Raw genomic sequence first — 16,432 nt, forward strand, 5'->3', positions numbered from 1 at the left:
TGGGTGGGCTTTTTTCTGCATAGCAATTAATACATTAAAATGCTTAAAGCTTCATCCAATACCATCTAAAAAGGACAACAAAAGGGACAGAACTGGAAGAGGAAGCCTGGGGCTAAGTGCCCTCTTGTGACTTTCATTGCTATTATTGGGGAAGACAGGCCATCCCAGAAAGGCCTGCTTGAAGCTCTCTGCATGTTTTCCAACATTACCCATTGGAAACACAGAGAGGACCAGGTGGAAACTCTGAATGCTATGGAATTCAGAAGAGACAAGAAGAGGGAACAGCAGAAAGGTTGTTCTGGAAAGTGGTTGTTACTGCCAATCAAGCAGATGGGACTTACTTCTTTTGGTGCTCATGATTCAGGCCAAGCATACCTTTAAGTTGTCTAAATCATCAAGTATGCCTCTTGGGCAGTGGTCTATGAATGTGCCAAAACGAGTATTCATGATTCTCACAGTCATTCCTGCATACTGCTGTTAACTAGTTAAAAAAAAAGAAAATTAGGTCATAGAAGTATGCTTTGTATGCAAATAGAAAACAACTGGTCTTATTTTATCACTCTAGAGCTCACAGAAGACCAAGTTCTGTACTGTGCCTGGTGGCCTGGCAGCAGTAAGAAAACAATTCGAGAAAGTACAAAGGATGTCTCCAAAAAAGACCTTTGTTCAGTACCAGCACCAGCATAGATCTCTACAGGTAACAGCATTTTAATACTAACAAATTAGGTCCGCCCTGCTAGATAACTGAGGAAAAAAAAATGATTGCTTGCTTTACTGATAAGTTTTCATTATGAGTAAGACAACATTTTTCTAATGTTCATACTCACAGAATTTTATATTTGTAATGCACCATAGGATTCATATATTTTTTATGCAGATGAACACTCACTATAATTTAGACTTAACCAGACTCAGATTGAGTGTAAAGCAGATTATTAATATAGCAGTATTTTATACCCAAACCTGTCTATAAGACTGGGATTTATACATTATCATGTGTCATGGTGATATTTTGCATTTATTGAACTTGTTGTTAAGTCATTCTCTTTCAAAAGGAATTTTCTGCTTCCATTGAATTAAATCTAATAAAATTCCCTAAACAGATCAAAAATTGCACAGAAGAACCCAGACATTACATGAAAGTAGAGCAAAGCAGTAGCTAAGTGTTGCTTCAGATAAAAGACCTCTATATTTCATTGCTTCATTAGGCTATACCATGCAAAATCGTTGTAGGAGATAACGATTTTGGACTATGTGAAATCCCCTGCAATAAAACGCTATACAATCTGTCCTGTGCACTCTGAAAAACAGTAAATTTCTTTACCATCCTGCACTTTTCGGAGAGATTTTTAAGCAATATTGTTCTCCCAGCTTTGTAGAAAAAGACACATTAACATTTTGCCATAGGTTTATTTTCATGTTAAATAAGTATCATCATATCTACCACTCATCTCTCATTTCTTATACATTAATACCTATATCAACAATTTGCACAGACAACAAGCAAAACTCCAGTTTGTAGGGAAGACACAGTTTGCTGCAGGGGTATTAATGCATCTTTAACTATCAGAAAAATGCCATAGTGGGACACACTTACAATGGTGCATAATCTATGGTATTGTAAGTTTTATGAACATATTTTTCTGATGACGTGGCCCACTCTACCTGCCAGTTTTCTGGGTGAATGAATATAGAACCCGGTAGAGAAATTATGTGACTTTTCTCTTACGCAGAACCCAATAATTTCATTTCTGTGATGTGCAGATGCATTTTCCCAGGACATCCATCTCTCCACAAAGCCACTAGAATGGTCCCATTTCTCCAGTAAAGATGTGACCTCAAAGCATACTTATCCACGGATTTTTCCTCTGTGGCTAGTTGAGGAGGCTCTCTCAAATCATCAGCAGAAATAGCCACATACACTGAAAAAAGAAATCACTCAGACCATACAGAACCATCCTTAAATTTAGGTTAAATAACTTACTGCAAGACCATAAAATCCCATTTCTATGTAACATAACTGCACTTTCATGGAAAATGGGATTATACACTTAAGTAGTTGAAAGATTATTCAAGGTCACTGAATCCATCCTGGGGCAAAACAGAGAAAACATATAGTTTGAAGATCACCAGATCTGGATAAATTCAAACTATTAATCCAAGATAAAATAAGGACACAAATATTTAAACAGCAATCTAAATAGCTGAACATTCTATTATATATTCAATTATTGTATAAGGAGTTAATGACTTTGCATTCAAAATATTGTCATAAAATATGCAAATAATAACTATTCATCTCCCTGTTTTTCTCAGGCAGCAGCTATCACTCTTAGCTCTCTACATTGTACTGGAAATTGGTTCTTTGTAATAGATGCCATAATACCAGTAGAGCTCAATAAACTCGTGTCCAAAATGGTGAGCAGCAATGAAAACTGACTGCAGACTTGCCCTATGCTCATAAACTCAGCCAGAGTCTGATCAGAGACTTGGTCTGTGTTCTGACCACTAGCATCATGAGCACCTTCTAGCTCAGCCACCAAGAGGAGAAGAGGCCATGAGCTTTGGAGTGACACCTGTGCAGGTGCCAGCCTGGAGTGCTTTGCTACCCCAGCTCAGCTACCTGACAGCTCAGGCACAGCCTCAGTGCCTGGCGTCAGAAATGAGCCTTAGCTGGCAAGTAAGCTTGAACCTCCAACACAGCAAAGGAGTGGAACACAGAGAAAACATCTGATATTCACTCACCCATACAGTACAGAATGTCAGAACTGACTCGGGCATAGATACCCCTCCTTCACTCAGGGTCATTCCAGAGCAATTTTCTAAGACAGCTACTGTAGCAATTGCCCATTTTCTAGCAATTGCAGAGAAAAAGACTGAATAATGGGACAACGTCACTGAATGGTGAAAACCTGACATTTAAATGAAATCTTTCATATAGTGCCCAAGGCACCCTAAGTATATACATACAAATAAGCAAGGCTGACAAATCATAGGGATGAAGTGCAGATAAGTGAAGTTCTTATATGAAATTTCTGCAAGACTCTCACTGAGCTGATGTGCAGTGAGACTGTGCTAAAGAACATAAATAGGTGAAAAAACATTGCTTTGAGGAAGAAATTAAGATCCATGCCAAATAGTCATTCCATTGTCACTAACTTTGTAACTTAAGATTCAGGCTCACAATTTACTTCCACTTCTGCTTACAAGTTTATACATACTGTTCATTTAGAACAGAAAGTTCTAAATATGTCAATACATAAACAATATTACATTAGCCAACTTCTGAGAGATTATATGTTGATATCATGTCATGTTGATGTAATTATATGTTGCACCATAATGTGCAGTTCAACATTATGCATCAATTGTGAGATAGTAAAAGACTTTCTTGTGCTTGGATGAACCTCTGAGCCATTTGATCCCCTTGAAATACATACTTACATAGATAGAGAACTGTATACATGTTTTATGCATATTTACATATAATGTACTGTACATATTCTGAGCTGAAAAACAATTCTATTTTTGAAAGAGAAAGTAAGTTTTAATTGTTATTTGAACAGAAGGAAACTAAAAATATCAACACAAAAAAAAAGCAAACCTTGGTCTAAATTACACTGAACAATTACTGGTAATTCAAATCTTGGCACATTTTTCAATAAGAATTCTATCTAAATTATTGCAGTACAGAAGCACTAAAGTTGTTGTATGGGCCACTAACATAAATGTGTGTAGCAATTACAGCTCTCTTCAGTAACAGGATCTGAATGCCTACATAAAAAACACTCCTCTAACAACACTTATACAGACTTATTCTCAGACTTACATGTTTATTTTTAAACCATATTGTTTTAGGTTAGAGTGACTTATTACCCAGAGACACAACAGTACACTGTAGTGCTCTGTGTTAAGCACCATACAGATACGCACAGGAAGGCCAGCAGCCCACACAAAGGGTGACAGGAAACAAATGTGAGAGACTGGGGATAAAGAAGTCTGAAAGAAAATGAAAAAATTGTAAGAAACCATTCATGAGCAAGCAGCATGGCAAAAATCATCCAGCTGACAGGGCTTTCTGAAGTTTACTCATGATATGCCATAAACAAAATGTAATTGACCGATTTTATAGAATATACTACAAAGTCCATGGGATCTACAAAACATGCCACAAACCATAATGGGGTAGATTAAATTAATCCTACCTACAGTAATGCTGTATCCAAAAGTTGGCAGTTATAGAGGAGGGTTGAAATCACAGGTCTTCTAACTCTCCACTTGTTCAGAGTAATAAACCAGCAGCATTTAACACCCTGTTACTGGAATTTCAATTAGCCATTTTGACTGACACACAAAATAAGAAATCCTCCATGTCCCTCTACCTCCCAGCATGCCCAGAACAGGGCAGTGTAATTATATCATCAAAATCTGGCTCATAATGTTTGGGCTGCATTTTTGATGGCCATCGCTATAGCATTAAATTATAATGGTCTTTTGCAATATGGCAACTACTTCATAAGCAGTACCAAAGTTACAGCAATAAAGCACTAGTGACATTCAGATTACATTTGCTTCCTGACTACATTAAGTCTAATTATATTTCTTTTTTATGCCCCACACCATTCAAAGGACACATAATGACTACTCTGAACATATTTCATGTATCATGAATGAGCTTTTCCAGTAATGAGAGCTTGAATTACATATCTAAAACATGCACATTAGAACAGAAAAGCATATCTTAAATGAAAAAAGCATATATATGCATAAATATATTAAAAAGTATATCCATACAGAATGAAAAGGCATATTAGACATACACCTACACAGTCATTAAACAGAGAATAGATGGACATTTGCACTTCATTCTTTTTAAACTGCCTCTTTTCAACCTGCTATGTGGTTAGCTCTACATCTCCTCATATGTTGTACAGCTCCCTCACAACTGTTATGCACACAGAACCTGCAAGTGTAAAACAGGACATCCTGTAAAAGCAGGACATGCTGTGACCTGCTCTCCTCAAGCCTCAATGCACTCCGACAGTTCAGACAGGATTGCTTTTGATACTGGTAATGCACTAAATCATTTACTGAGCCAGCAATAAGGGAATTTATTCTACCCTTTGTTCGTACAATTTTAATTCATCTTATAGCTGAAACAGGATTTGGCAGCACAGAAGTGAAAAAGAATTTGTAAAGCCCACAGATGGAACGCTCATTGTTTCTCTGCCATAGATCTAAGAACCCTTGCTGCCTACTGCATGGCAGAAATTACAGGCCAGGTAGTAGATGACCCCTATATTGATTCAGCAGTAGTATTAATGGAGATGCAAGCTGTGTAAGCATTCCTTAGTTTGAAGGTGGAATAAATCCCATAAATATATGCTTTCTCAATGGCATGACTAAGAGAAAGAAGTAATTTCTTGCCCCACAATTAACTGAATTTCAATTAGTAATCAGGACTTGAGATGCAGGAAGCTCACAGCTCTATGTTGCACTAGATGTACACCAGCAATCTCAGAAACACAGTACTGCCTCCAGTCATGTCCAGGTTACACTGAACACTTGGGAAACTCTTGCTGGAGGGACCAGAAGCTCCTTTCATTTGAAAGCTTATTATCAGTAGTAGTAACTAATAGACAAGCTTCCTTCTAACAAACGAAGAAGAAAATATAATTTGACATGAGTGAAATTATCTGTTAGATGGCTCTGTGTGCATGGGAGAAGAAGACCAGGACTGCTTAATAATATCAATCTTTCAGATTTATTTCTCCTAATCACTAAGTCTCAAAGTACCCCACGGACTCTGGTAATGATGTAACACAGGTTTGATGGCAGTCTTCAAATAAGAAAGCAAATCACTGTCAGAATCTGAAGCCAAACCAAACACAGATTCAGAAATCAGTTTACACAGACATCTTGGACAGTGCTTTAAACTCCTGAAGATACACTCTGTTTATTACACTGCAGTTGTTAGGCTTGTAGTTACAGTGCTACCCTGTATATTTTACAGGATCTTTTGGTTACTCTATGGGTCATATTTTTCACAATTGCAATTCAGCATGATTTTTACATTGGAAGAACTTTATAAAGCATATGCAGGGAGTCATCACCTCATACAGACATATCACACTTCCTTTTAAAAAGTTGCATTAGCATCATGCCCACTGCCAGGCAACAAGTTGGAGGCACAGCACATAAAGCCAGAACAAGTCCTCCTTATCACCTCTGCCCCCTCCCAGTCCAATTATGCATTTTATCTATTCATGTACCTTGCCATATCTGCTGGCCAGCATCTTGCTGCAGTAACAGAGACTTGACATCTGTGTTATAAAAAAGCTAGTTCCAATGTTGATAGCAATAAATATCAAAGATAATAACAACGGCACTCTGCTGTAAAATGGCTGCTCTACTTACACCGTTTCCATTATAATTAATTTCTGACAGCCCTTCAGGCAAAAAAAAAAATCTGATTTACTATTACCTGTTAATGTGAAATTTTTTGGTTTGTCTTGAGGAAACATCAAGTAGCAGGCACCACACAGTATCAAGTAGCACCAGGGAAGCTGAGTGCAATGAAATGACCTTCCAAGAAAGTCAAACAGAAGCCTCTCAAACACAAGAGGTAACTATATAATTTAATAATCTCATTGGACAATTATACTGATACATACCTGCTTTGCTTCTTCCTCCTTTACCTCTTGGTACAGCAAGATCTGGATTTTCTGCTGAGTTTATCTCATTACTCAAGGCATAATAATTTCTAAAGGTGTTTCACTCCATGAATGTATTATTTAATGTAGTTAAATGTGTTAATGTGTTAGTTTTTAATGTATTATTGTTTTATTACAATAATTTTTATATTTACATTCATATTTTTCATTGATGCAATATTTTAAATATGGTTTCAGAAGTATGTAAAATTCTTATGCATTGCACTAAATCATGAGTAATGTGAAGGTTTTGTGTACAGGTTTCTCCTCATGAGCAAGTTATTCATGAAATGAAAATGGCTTCTACATTCACTCAGCATGACACAGGTAAGAAGTGGCATGAGAAGAAACGCTCACAAATGAGCAATGGCAAATGTCTTTACTCCCACAAATGTACCCTTCTTAGCATATAAACATGAAAACACACACTGCTTCGAATGCTCAGCAAAGCTCATTCCTTAACTTTAATGGGACTTCAGAAATGAGTTTAGAATTCAGTACGAAGAGATTATGCTTGCATAAGGATGTGGTTTTAAGTATGGTCTGAGTTGCTTGAAAGAACAAGGGACTTGACAACTTGTCTGAAAATATAAGCAAGCAGCAGTCCCTGTACATACAAAGCTGTGGATGGGTAAGGTTCAGTTTGTAGCTGACCTGAATAACCCTGCAGAATATCACAGTGAAAAAGATCACAGCGTTGAGACACTGCTGTTGCTGCAGTTTAGCCCTTGAATGAGAATTCATGCATTTCATTCTCCCACAGACCTCAAGCACCCTTTGGCCCAGCCACACCACTCAGGTATGGCAAAACAGTAGTTTATATCATGTCCCTTAACAATTATTCTGACATGTTCTCTTTGGATTTCTGTACTGATCAAGTGACCCTCTAGACTTCTACAAGGTTAAACATAATTTTTCCAAGACAATAAAGTTTTATAATTCACTGATAAAGTCAATTTCATAAAATGCAGGTTGGAGGAAAACCAATATTTTTTATTATTCTTCCCATTGCAGTAATCAATTCAGCTCAGAATGAAGAGCTCCCAAAGACTGTAACACAGATTTTAAAACAGCAGATTGAGAAGGCAGCTCAGGAAAAGGCTGTTCACTCTGACAGAGAGATCACAACATCTGCTAAGGAAGTAAAGGTCTGTGTTTTTAATAAGAGTGATCTTTCCTTATGCAAATGAGCATTTAAGACACTGGTCTGTCATGCTGATTCTCTATTTCAAATAATTATGATTAAAAATGTACCTTATGGAAGTGGTGGGAATATATAGACTTCAGGAATTAAGTGCACATAATGTAATATTAAATACATTAGAAGGCTCCATAAGTAGTTACAGTATGTGACGAAAACAATTCAAGGTAAAAACTTCTGCATTTTCTCCTCCTCTGATGAATAGTCTCCTCTTTCCTTGTTTTGAATCTGTAAGTATGTATAATTTGTCACCTTGGACTCTCAGAAGCCTGGAAAATACAACTTTCAAAAGAAATTAAAATGAGCATAAGCTACAGCTAAAGTTTGTTATGCCTATAGTGCAAAGTCTGCATTTGTTGCAGCAAAATCTCCAAGACTGCTCAATCATCATTTTGCATGAATTCTACATTTATTTTAACATATATTCTATGATGCAAATATCAAAGCTCTTAGCTCAAAAGACTGGTTTTAGGCATTCTGAGCAATAGCTGATAGATTGTGTCTTTCCAGATCCTATTATAATCCTATTGCTTGGATGCTTGCAGAACTAGTTTTTGTGCAGAATAGAAAAATTGTTTTCTATATTACTGTGCTTAAGAAAAAAGGGGAAAAGAAAAAAAAACAAGGAAAAAAACCACAACCATAAACCACAGAAAACCCAACACTTATGCCCTTAAAGATGGAAAATACGTACCAGGAAATTACATTAACTTCAACAGTTCATCTGCTACTGCTACAGCTTCAGCAAGCAGACTACAGGAAATTTTTACACCAAGGAAAAAACAGGATGGAACTTCTACCTCTGCCATTATTTGCTCCTGATACATGGAAGGACAGGAAAACTTCCCAATACTTACGCAAAACCTCCAATGGAACTGCCAGTATATTCTGAGTCCATGAGACCAGCCAGCTCTCCAACAAAGTCCCCTGTGTCCACAGATCTGTATCCAAAGCAATTCATATGAATTAAGACATTTATATAATTTTTTACACCCAATATTAAGAAAACACTTATATTTAACACTTATATTTTCTTATATTTTATGTCATGGATCTGAAACACAGAACATGACTCTAGATGTGCAGCAGGTATATCTAAATGGCTTTGCCTTCATCATTCAGATGTTCACAAGGCCAGAAAAATAATGCTTAGTGACATGAAATCCAGAGAGGAGGGGTCCTCTCTCTAAGGTGAGAGAATCAGCCTTTCATTCCATTTAAAGATGATCCTCCAGACCCAGCTGAAGCTAGAAGTACTGCAGAGAAGGAACCGCAGGAAGAAATGTTAAAATACTCAGCCTGAATGTTTCAGATGCAGCCTCTTGCCGTGCTGCATGCACATGGCCCATGCTCTGCAGGACAATGTCCACGCATTAGGTAGAGGAGGTGTTGGTACAGGCAGGTGGGTGTTTGAAATACAGCCACTGAACTATATGAATAAAAATCCCCAGAGAGGAACAAGTATCAGCTGAAACAGGCATCTAAGAAGTTTCTAATGGTGCTGTGAAGACTCTGAGGTACATGCTGGAACCACAGAATCTGGATAAACTTCAGCAGTTCAACCCAGTTATTTCCCTTAACTTCTTGCAGACAAAGCCTGAGCTGAAAGAGAAGCTGAGCTCTTCACAGAAGAGTAAAGAGAAGTAAAATGTATTTTGAACCTCAGCCATTGTGTGTTACCTGAGAGAGCTTCAAGGATGGGAGACTGAAGCTGTCCCACTGCTTCAGTGGATAAGACACTGAAAAGAGACATCACACAATAACACGCCAGATGAATGCAGCTTTTACCTGTGAAAATAAAACTCCAATGTGTAATCTCAATGGAGGAAGACATACAGTGCTAAACAAATGGCAAAAAAAGCTGAAATAAAGCCTTGACACGCATAGGATCCAAAGGAATTAAGTCCAGCTGAAACATCCACTACAAAAATCAGACAAGCAAGATCAAGATCCCACAAGAGATGCAGCAGCTTCTGTAACACTAGAGCAAACCACAGTTTCTGGTTCTGAATTGGATGGCAATGATACACAAGTAGTACAAAAATAAGACGTAGGAATTCAAATAGATAGATTTCCATGAAGTCCAGAAGACTGAGAAGCTGAAGATGCAGGAACTTAGGATTAACACTAGGAGATCTATCCTGAAGAATTACATGCAGCAAAACAAAAAGATACTAAAAATAAATATTAAAATTAAAATAGCATTACTGTTTTATTATAAATACATTAACATGCTAGAAAATGTGCACAGAATGCACCTCGCTTTTCATGTTTAAAATTAAAACAACATCCTCTAAACTGAAGTAAAATGTCTGTAAAAAACAGCTGTAGAGACAAAATAATGCTCATGTTTTGTGCACAACCATTTTTAGTTTAGTAAAATACAAGATGTGACATTAGACAAAGTAAACTATGTTTCAGTGGGTTTTCTGTTTGAGTAAAATTACTGAAATGGTTTAAAAATCACTATGCAATTTTTTTAAAAAAACAAACTGCTATTTCCTGCTAGGTGATTTAACCAGTTCATAAAGCTCTAGTCTGAATTAGGCAATGAAATGAGATGTAAGGGTCCTGCTTTCACATCACTAAGGAGTGAAGGCACTCAGTGAGTCTGTCAAAGAGCTGAAGCCCATTATTTATTTCATATTGAACAAAAATTTTGACTATATGATGTGAATATATATATATTTATAACTGAATATGAAGTAAACATGGAAAATTAAGCATGACTTTTTTCTTATGGTGCATGTTTTACTTAAAAATGATATTAAAATAGCATTTAGCTTGCAAAGTTATGCATTTGAAACGTAGAAAATATTACATATGCTACTGAAAGATGAGCATCAGTGTCCTCGTTTTTTGCATCTATTTTGGGCTCTGAATACGGATGGGATCCTGCAGGAAGACCAGATGTTGCCATAGCTTGAGCCATTTGAGAGATGAACCAAATGCTTACGCTTGACAGCAGAGGAAATGGCAGAACAAAGCTAAACACTCCTGCACCAGCAAATCTCCAGAACAGAGAGCTCTGCTTTGGGATTCCCAGCACTGTGCACCAAGAGAGGGGTGCGATCTCTAATCACACTAGGAGTAGAATTAAGCATGAGTGGGTTGTGAGCCTGTAAAACCAGGCACAGCCTAGCGGTGCCGTAGCCCACTTCATGTGGTGGGCTGTCTCTTGCTGACAGCTAAGTCCACAACACCCACTTACCCACACCCCACAGTGGGCTGGGAGAAAGAATCAGAAGAGCAAGAGAGCCTGTTGACAGAGGAAGAGACAGGTTAATAGAGAAAGCAAAGCTGGGGCATGAGCAAAGAAAAAGAAGGAATTGACGTCTAGTCACTTCAGTCACTTCGGCCTCAACATGCACAACTTTTAATTGACAGACAAACACTCTGAATGTCCCTCTTCCTTCTCCTTTCCCTCCAAAGTTTCTATTGCTAAGCATGATGCTATATGCTATGGAATATCCATATCCAGTCAGCTGGGGTCAGCTCTCTTGATTGTGTGCTCTCTCAAGTTCTTGCACATCCCCAGTCTACCTGCTTGGGAATGGGCAGGAGGGCAGAGTGGGAGGAAGAAGGGACTTTGACACTGGGCAAGTACTGTTCAGCATCAGCTAAAACATTGTGTGTTGTCAGCGCTTGAGCCCAAATTCAAAACAGCACTGCACAGGCTGCTATGAAGAAAACAACTGCCTCCCAGAGAGTCTCAGTAAATACCTATGTTAAAAGTGAGTAGAAACACCCAGTTCCAGTAGAATAGGGAGTTTTCTAAAAGTCAACCCTATGGATTTTGTTTTTAATCTCTTTCTATCTGGTAAATATCGATGACCTCAAATAGCAGACCAGCCTTTTCCTCACTGAATTTGTAGGACCATTCACATGTGGTGGGTTGACCTGTTTCCTCCAGCCACTGTCCCATTCCCCCTCCTCAACAGGATATGAAGAAAAAATAGGATGAAGAAGCTCATGGGACAATTTAAAGACAGGGAACAACATAAGGACACTTATCAATTACTTTTATAGTCATGGGAAAAAATAATCGCCAATTAAGACAGATTCAGATTGTGAGAAAAAAACACTACAACACCTCCCCTCCTGCCCTCTTTTCCATAGTCTCAGCTTTACTTCTGCCTCTTCCTCATCCCTTTCCCACCCCCAGTAGCACAGAGAGGATGGGGAAAGGGGGGCTGGGGTTAGTCCATACCAGTTCCTTTCTGCTGCTCCTTCCTTCTCACACCTGTCCCTTGCTTCAGCATGGGCTCTCCATATGCCACAGCTCCTTCTGGGAATACCCACCTGCTGCTCCACTGTGGTGTTCCCCAGAGGCTGCAGTGTGGATGACTGCTCCTGCATGTTCCTCTCCCCAGGCTGCAGGGAAATACCTGCTCCCCTGGTCTCCTCCACAGGCTGTAGGGGAATCTCTGTTGCAGCATCTCCTCCCCTTGTTCTTCTCTGACCTTAAAGTTCACAGGGCTGGTTCTGACACTTTTGCCCCTCAGTCCTGGCTGCATGTGCAGCTTTTTGCCCTCTTGGAACACATTTTCCCAATGACAGGAGGAGCATGGCTGAGTGTGCCACTGACACACAACACGCAATTCAATTTCAAGGAGATGACTATTGCCTCACTATTCAGTCCTGGAAGTTGTTTTGGGATACATTTCCCATAAATTCCCTCTGCTTTCCTCTTCTCTTGGCTTGCCTTCTGAGGCACAACACTCACTATCAATTTTCCAACTAAGCCAAGTAACCATTCAATGAGACCATTTTCCAGGATACATGCCACCATTTTTCCCCTCCTAATTACCTTATCTCTTTCCTCTCCTCCCTCTACATTCAGAATACTTGTGTACCTAAGAATATTCAGCTGAGTCCTGGTGCTTGGCTCACAAGCGGTCCGTGCATACAGACTGCCCCTTACTGGTATGTGTGCCCCTTACTGGTATGAAACTTTCCAGTCATGTTTTGTACTTTCTAGAGAAATAGTTTCCTTTATAATTAAATACACTTCACAGAAGAACTTATAAAGCTATTAATATAAATGTAGCTACCTTAGTATTAAAATTCAACTGAAAAAATATCAGGTCTGACAACTAAAATAGTAAAAATCACAAATAATTATGTCCATAGCATATTTGGACCATGTGAGTGCACATTCGGGAGGTTACCACAAAAGGGGTAACCCCTACTGTGTATTTGGCATGGCTAAGCAAAAATTCCTCATTAGAATTTCAAACATCCATCCCTTATTGATCTTGAAATCACATGGTACATTCAAAGATTATACATACATTATACTCAATTCCACTTATACTAGAAAACCTTCTATTATTCTACCACATTTCACACAATAATTAGTTACTACAATAAATGGAAGCTATTGTACCTGGTGAAGTCCTTTCAAATGCATGGATTCCTGCAAAGGGAAAGGTAAGTAGTTTTTAACTTTCCAAGTATTACTGTTAGTTGAACAAAAAGGAAGCCCTACAATAAACAACTGAGATACCAGCTAACAGAAAATGGAAAATGTTCCAACAAAATATATGGTCTGATACTGCTCAAATCAAATCATAACATGTGGCTTATACTAATTTGTAACCTTTTAATATGTGGTTGCAGAAACTGCAGATTCAGGAAAATGAAACATGCAAACTCTGTCAACAGAGAGTGTACCCCATGGAATGTCTAGTTGCTGATAAGCAGAATTTTCATAAATCGTGTTTCCGATGTCACCACTGTGGCAGTCAGTTAAGGTAAGAATTAACTACATGTTCACTCACACAATCCTGCTTTTGAATATAAATACAGATGGTGAAATTATTTTCAACTGTAGGATTATTCAGCCCATAGGATGCTGGATTGACAGGGTGGTATCCTGAGTTCTCCTTTCCTTCTCTGGTTCTAACATCTGCACTGTGACATGGAATGAGTCCTTTAAATTCCTTATAGAACTGTTACATCCCAGTACCTTCCAAGTTCTTCCCCATATTCCTTCCTACTGACTGTTGCAGACTTTCAGGACAGCATGAAACAGAGGCAGTAGACACAGGAATTCAGGTGGAATTTAAGATATCAGCAAAACACCAAATTTTCTCTTAATTTTCCCCACTCAAAAAATTAATTACAATGGTTCTCTGCATTATTAAATCACTCTAATCACTCTGTAACCTTAATATAAAATGTAGGATTTGTTGCCCTATCTGACTGCAAAGACCAACAATTTTGATTTTAACACACTCTGGATTAGTTACACACATTTCCTTTACTTCATTTGGGAGGAGAATCCAAGTATAAATCAAATACAAATTTCTGTAAATTCTGCTGCTACTTTGTAGAAAAACTCAGGATTTGGACTTTAATAAGATGAAGAAAAATGGTCCAAAAAGCCTGGAAGTGCTGTGGAACATTTCTATTTGAAGCTTATTCTGTGCAACAACCGAATGAGTTTATGTTGTTATGTTCTTTCTTAATTCACCAAGCATGACTCTTCTCCTTCATTTTGACTTTGAAATTGTATGGGAATTTGCAAGTAAAGACTTTAGATACTTTTATTGGGGGGGGGGGGGGGTGCGGTGGGGGAGAAAGGGGGAAGGTGTATGGTAATTTATGATATGTAAAAGCATAAAACAAATTTTCTTCCATTTGGCAGCTTGGGAAATTATGCATCTCTCCATGGAAAAATATATTGTAAACCCCATTTTAAGCAACTTTTCAAATCTAAAGGAAATTATGATGAAGGTTTTGGACACAAGCAGCATAAGGAATTATGGAATTCTAAAGATCAACTTAGTTCAATTAACAAAACTCAAGCTGAAGAAACAAATCCCATTAATAACATACCTGTTGATCTTAAACCAATCACAGAAGTTGATAAAGGCTTGTACTCAGCTACTGAAGACGGCTGTCCTGATATTTTGGATAATAATTTGAAAACCACAGAAAGGGGTAAATTAAAAATGACATGGCCTCCTTCAACAGATGATGCAACATATAAGAAAACATTCTCTATTGAAGAATCAGCTAAAGTAAATAAGACAAAGTGGCCCCCAGAAGGTTTTGCTCAAGAAGATTCTAGTTTATATACAAATAAACCTCTGGGCAACAAAAAGGAATCTCAGAAAAATCCCACTGTGATGGAGCAAAATAAAAAAAACACCACAAATTCACAACAAAATCAACACTCATCCACTCTGTCTGAAAAAGAATGTACAAATACCTGTAAAGCAAAGAAAAATGAAGCAGGCGATAAGGGAAAGGATGAGGAAGCTGGGAACGTGCAAGATAAGGTGAATAAACTAGAAGCATCAGAGAATAGGGAGCCAAGTGGAAAGGATATTAATGAAGGTAATAATGTAATTGTGGATAGTACTGGGAAGAAGCAAGAGAAACAAATTACTGAAACTGATAATTCAGAAGTTGTACAGGTTACTAACATTGATGATGTAACAGTACAAAAAAATCACAAAGAATGCAGCTTGAATAACAACAACAATAATTATGCCACTTTTTCACATCGAAATATTTGTACACAGAAAACAACCCTCTCAGTTGTGTCTACCCCAAAGACAGCATTAAGCCATGCTATTTGAACTGAATCACAGCATGCCTTTGCAAAGCTGGACACTCAGTCTGGAAATGAAGAAATATATCAGATGTATTAACTTCATGAGAGCTGTTCTAGTGATACTGTACTTGCACAGGATGAAAAGAACTCAAAAGATGGAGATGCTGTTACTTCTAAGAGTCTTGGTCACTTTAATAATGATGCCACTTGTCAGACGTCTTGTACTAGCAGCACATTTGTTTTGAAGAAGGCAACTAACACAACATTGTCTGTTGATACTGAGCTGTTATGCACTGGAGAAGAATCAGAATATGACAAGAAAGACAAAAAGCTAAATACTATTTTGACACTGTGAAGACATTTTTTTCTTAAAAAAAACCACCTGTTTTTAAACTATGGTCTAACAGATTCTGCAGATGTAAGTAAAAAATCCTGCAGTCCATATTCAAAAGAACATGGAAATTATGATACAGGACTGAATTATATTAACGCTTGTCAAGAAAGTGAAATAATCCAATTGGCAAAGGCTGACATAAATACAAGCTTAGATTTACTGAGCTCAAGACATACGACTGTTTCATCATTCCAAGGCAAGAAAGTCAAGTTCAAATGGCTCACTGCAGATGATCAAATTTAAAAAAATAGATTTTATGATGAAAATTAATAAAACATCCAAGTGGTCAGCTATGTCTGTCACTCATTACAAAGTATATCCTAAATAGGTATTTCTTCAGTCTACTTCTTTTAGTCTTTCATGAAAATGTAATATCCAGATAGTACATAAAAAATACAATTATATTGTCAATTCCCCAGACTTTACTCAGTTAGTTTATCTTTAAGACAATGAAGATGTAGATTTTTTTTCCATCTGTAATTATAAAACACCTCTTGTTTTATTATGTTCCTGAACATTGCAAGGAATATTTTATTACACTGTCCTGGAGAAACATA

At 37.7% G+C, this 16,432-nt stretch overlaps 1 protein-coding gene across 1 annotated transcript in view; it reads left to right on the plus strand.

The window, feature by feature from the left end:
* Window positions 1-15,836, plus strand: part of XIRP2 (xin actin binding repeat containing 2) — a 36,313-nt gene extending 20,477 nt beyond the window's left edge. Inside the window, exons 4-10 of the mRNA XM_068196791.1 lie at window positions 566-697; window positions 6,518-6,625; window positions 6,974-7,040; window positions 7,728-7,861; window positions 13,537-13,670; window positions 14,567-15,359; window positions 15,618-15,836. Coding sequence (XP_068052892.1) covers window positions 566-697; window positions 6,518-6,625; window positions 6,974-7,040; window positions 7,728-7,861; window positions 13,537-13,670; window positions 14,567-15,359; window positions 15,618-15,836 — 1,587 coding nt within the window. The remainder of the gene's footprint in view (window positions 1-565; window positions 698-6,517; window positions 6,626-6,973; window positions 7,041-7,727; window positions 7,862-13,536; window positions 13,671-14,566; window positions 15,360-15,617) is intronic.
* The last annotated feature ends 596 nt before the right edge of the window (window positions 15,837-16,432 follow it).

Source organism: Anomalospiza imberbis, chromosome 7 (genome assembly GCF_031753505.1).
Source record: "Anomalospiza imberbis isolate Cuckoo-Finch-1a 21T00152 chromosome 7, ASM3175350v1, whole genome shotgun sequence".
NCBI lineage: Eukaryota > Metazoa > Chordata > Aves > Passeriformes > Viduidae > Anomalospiza > Anomalospiza imberbis.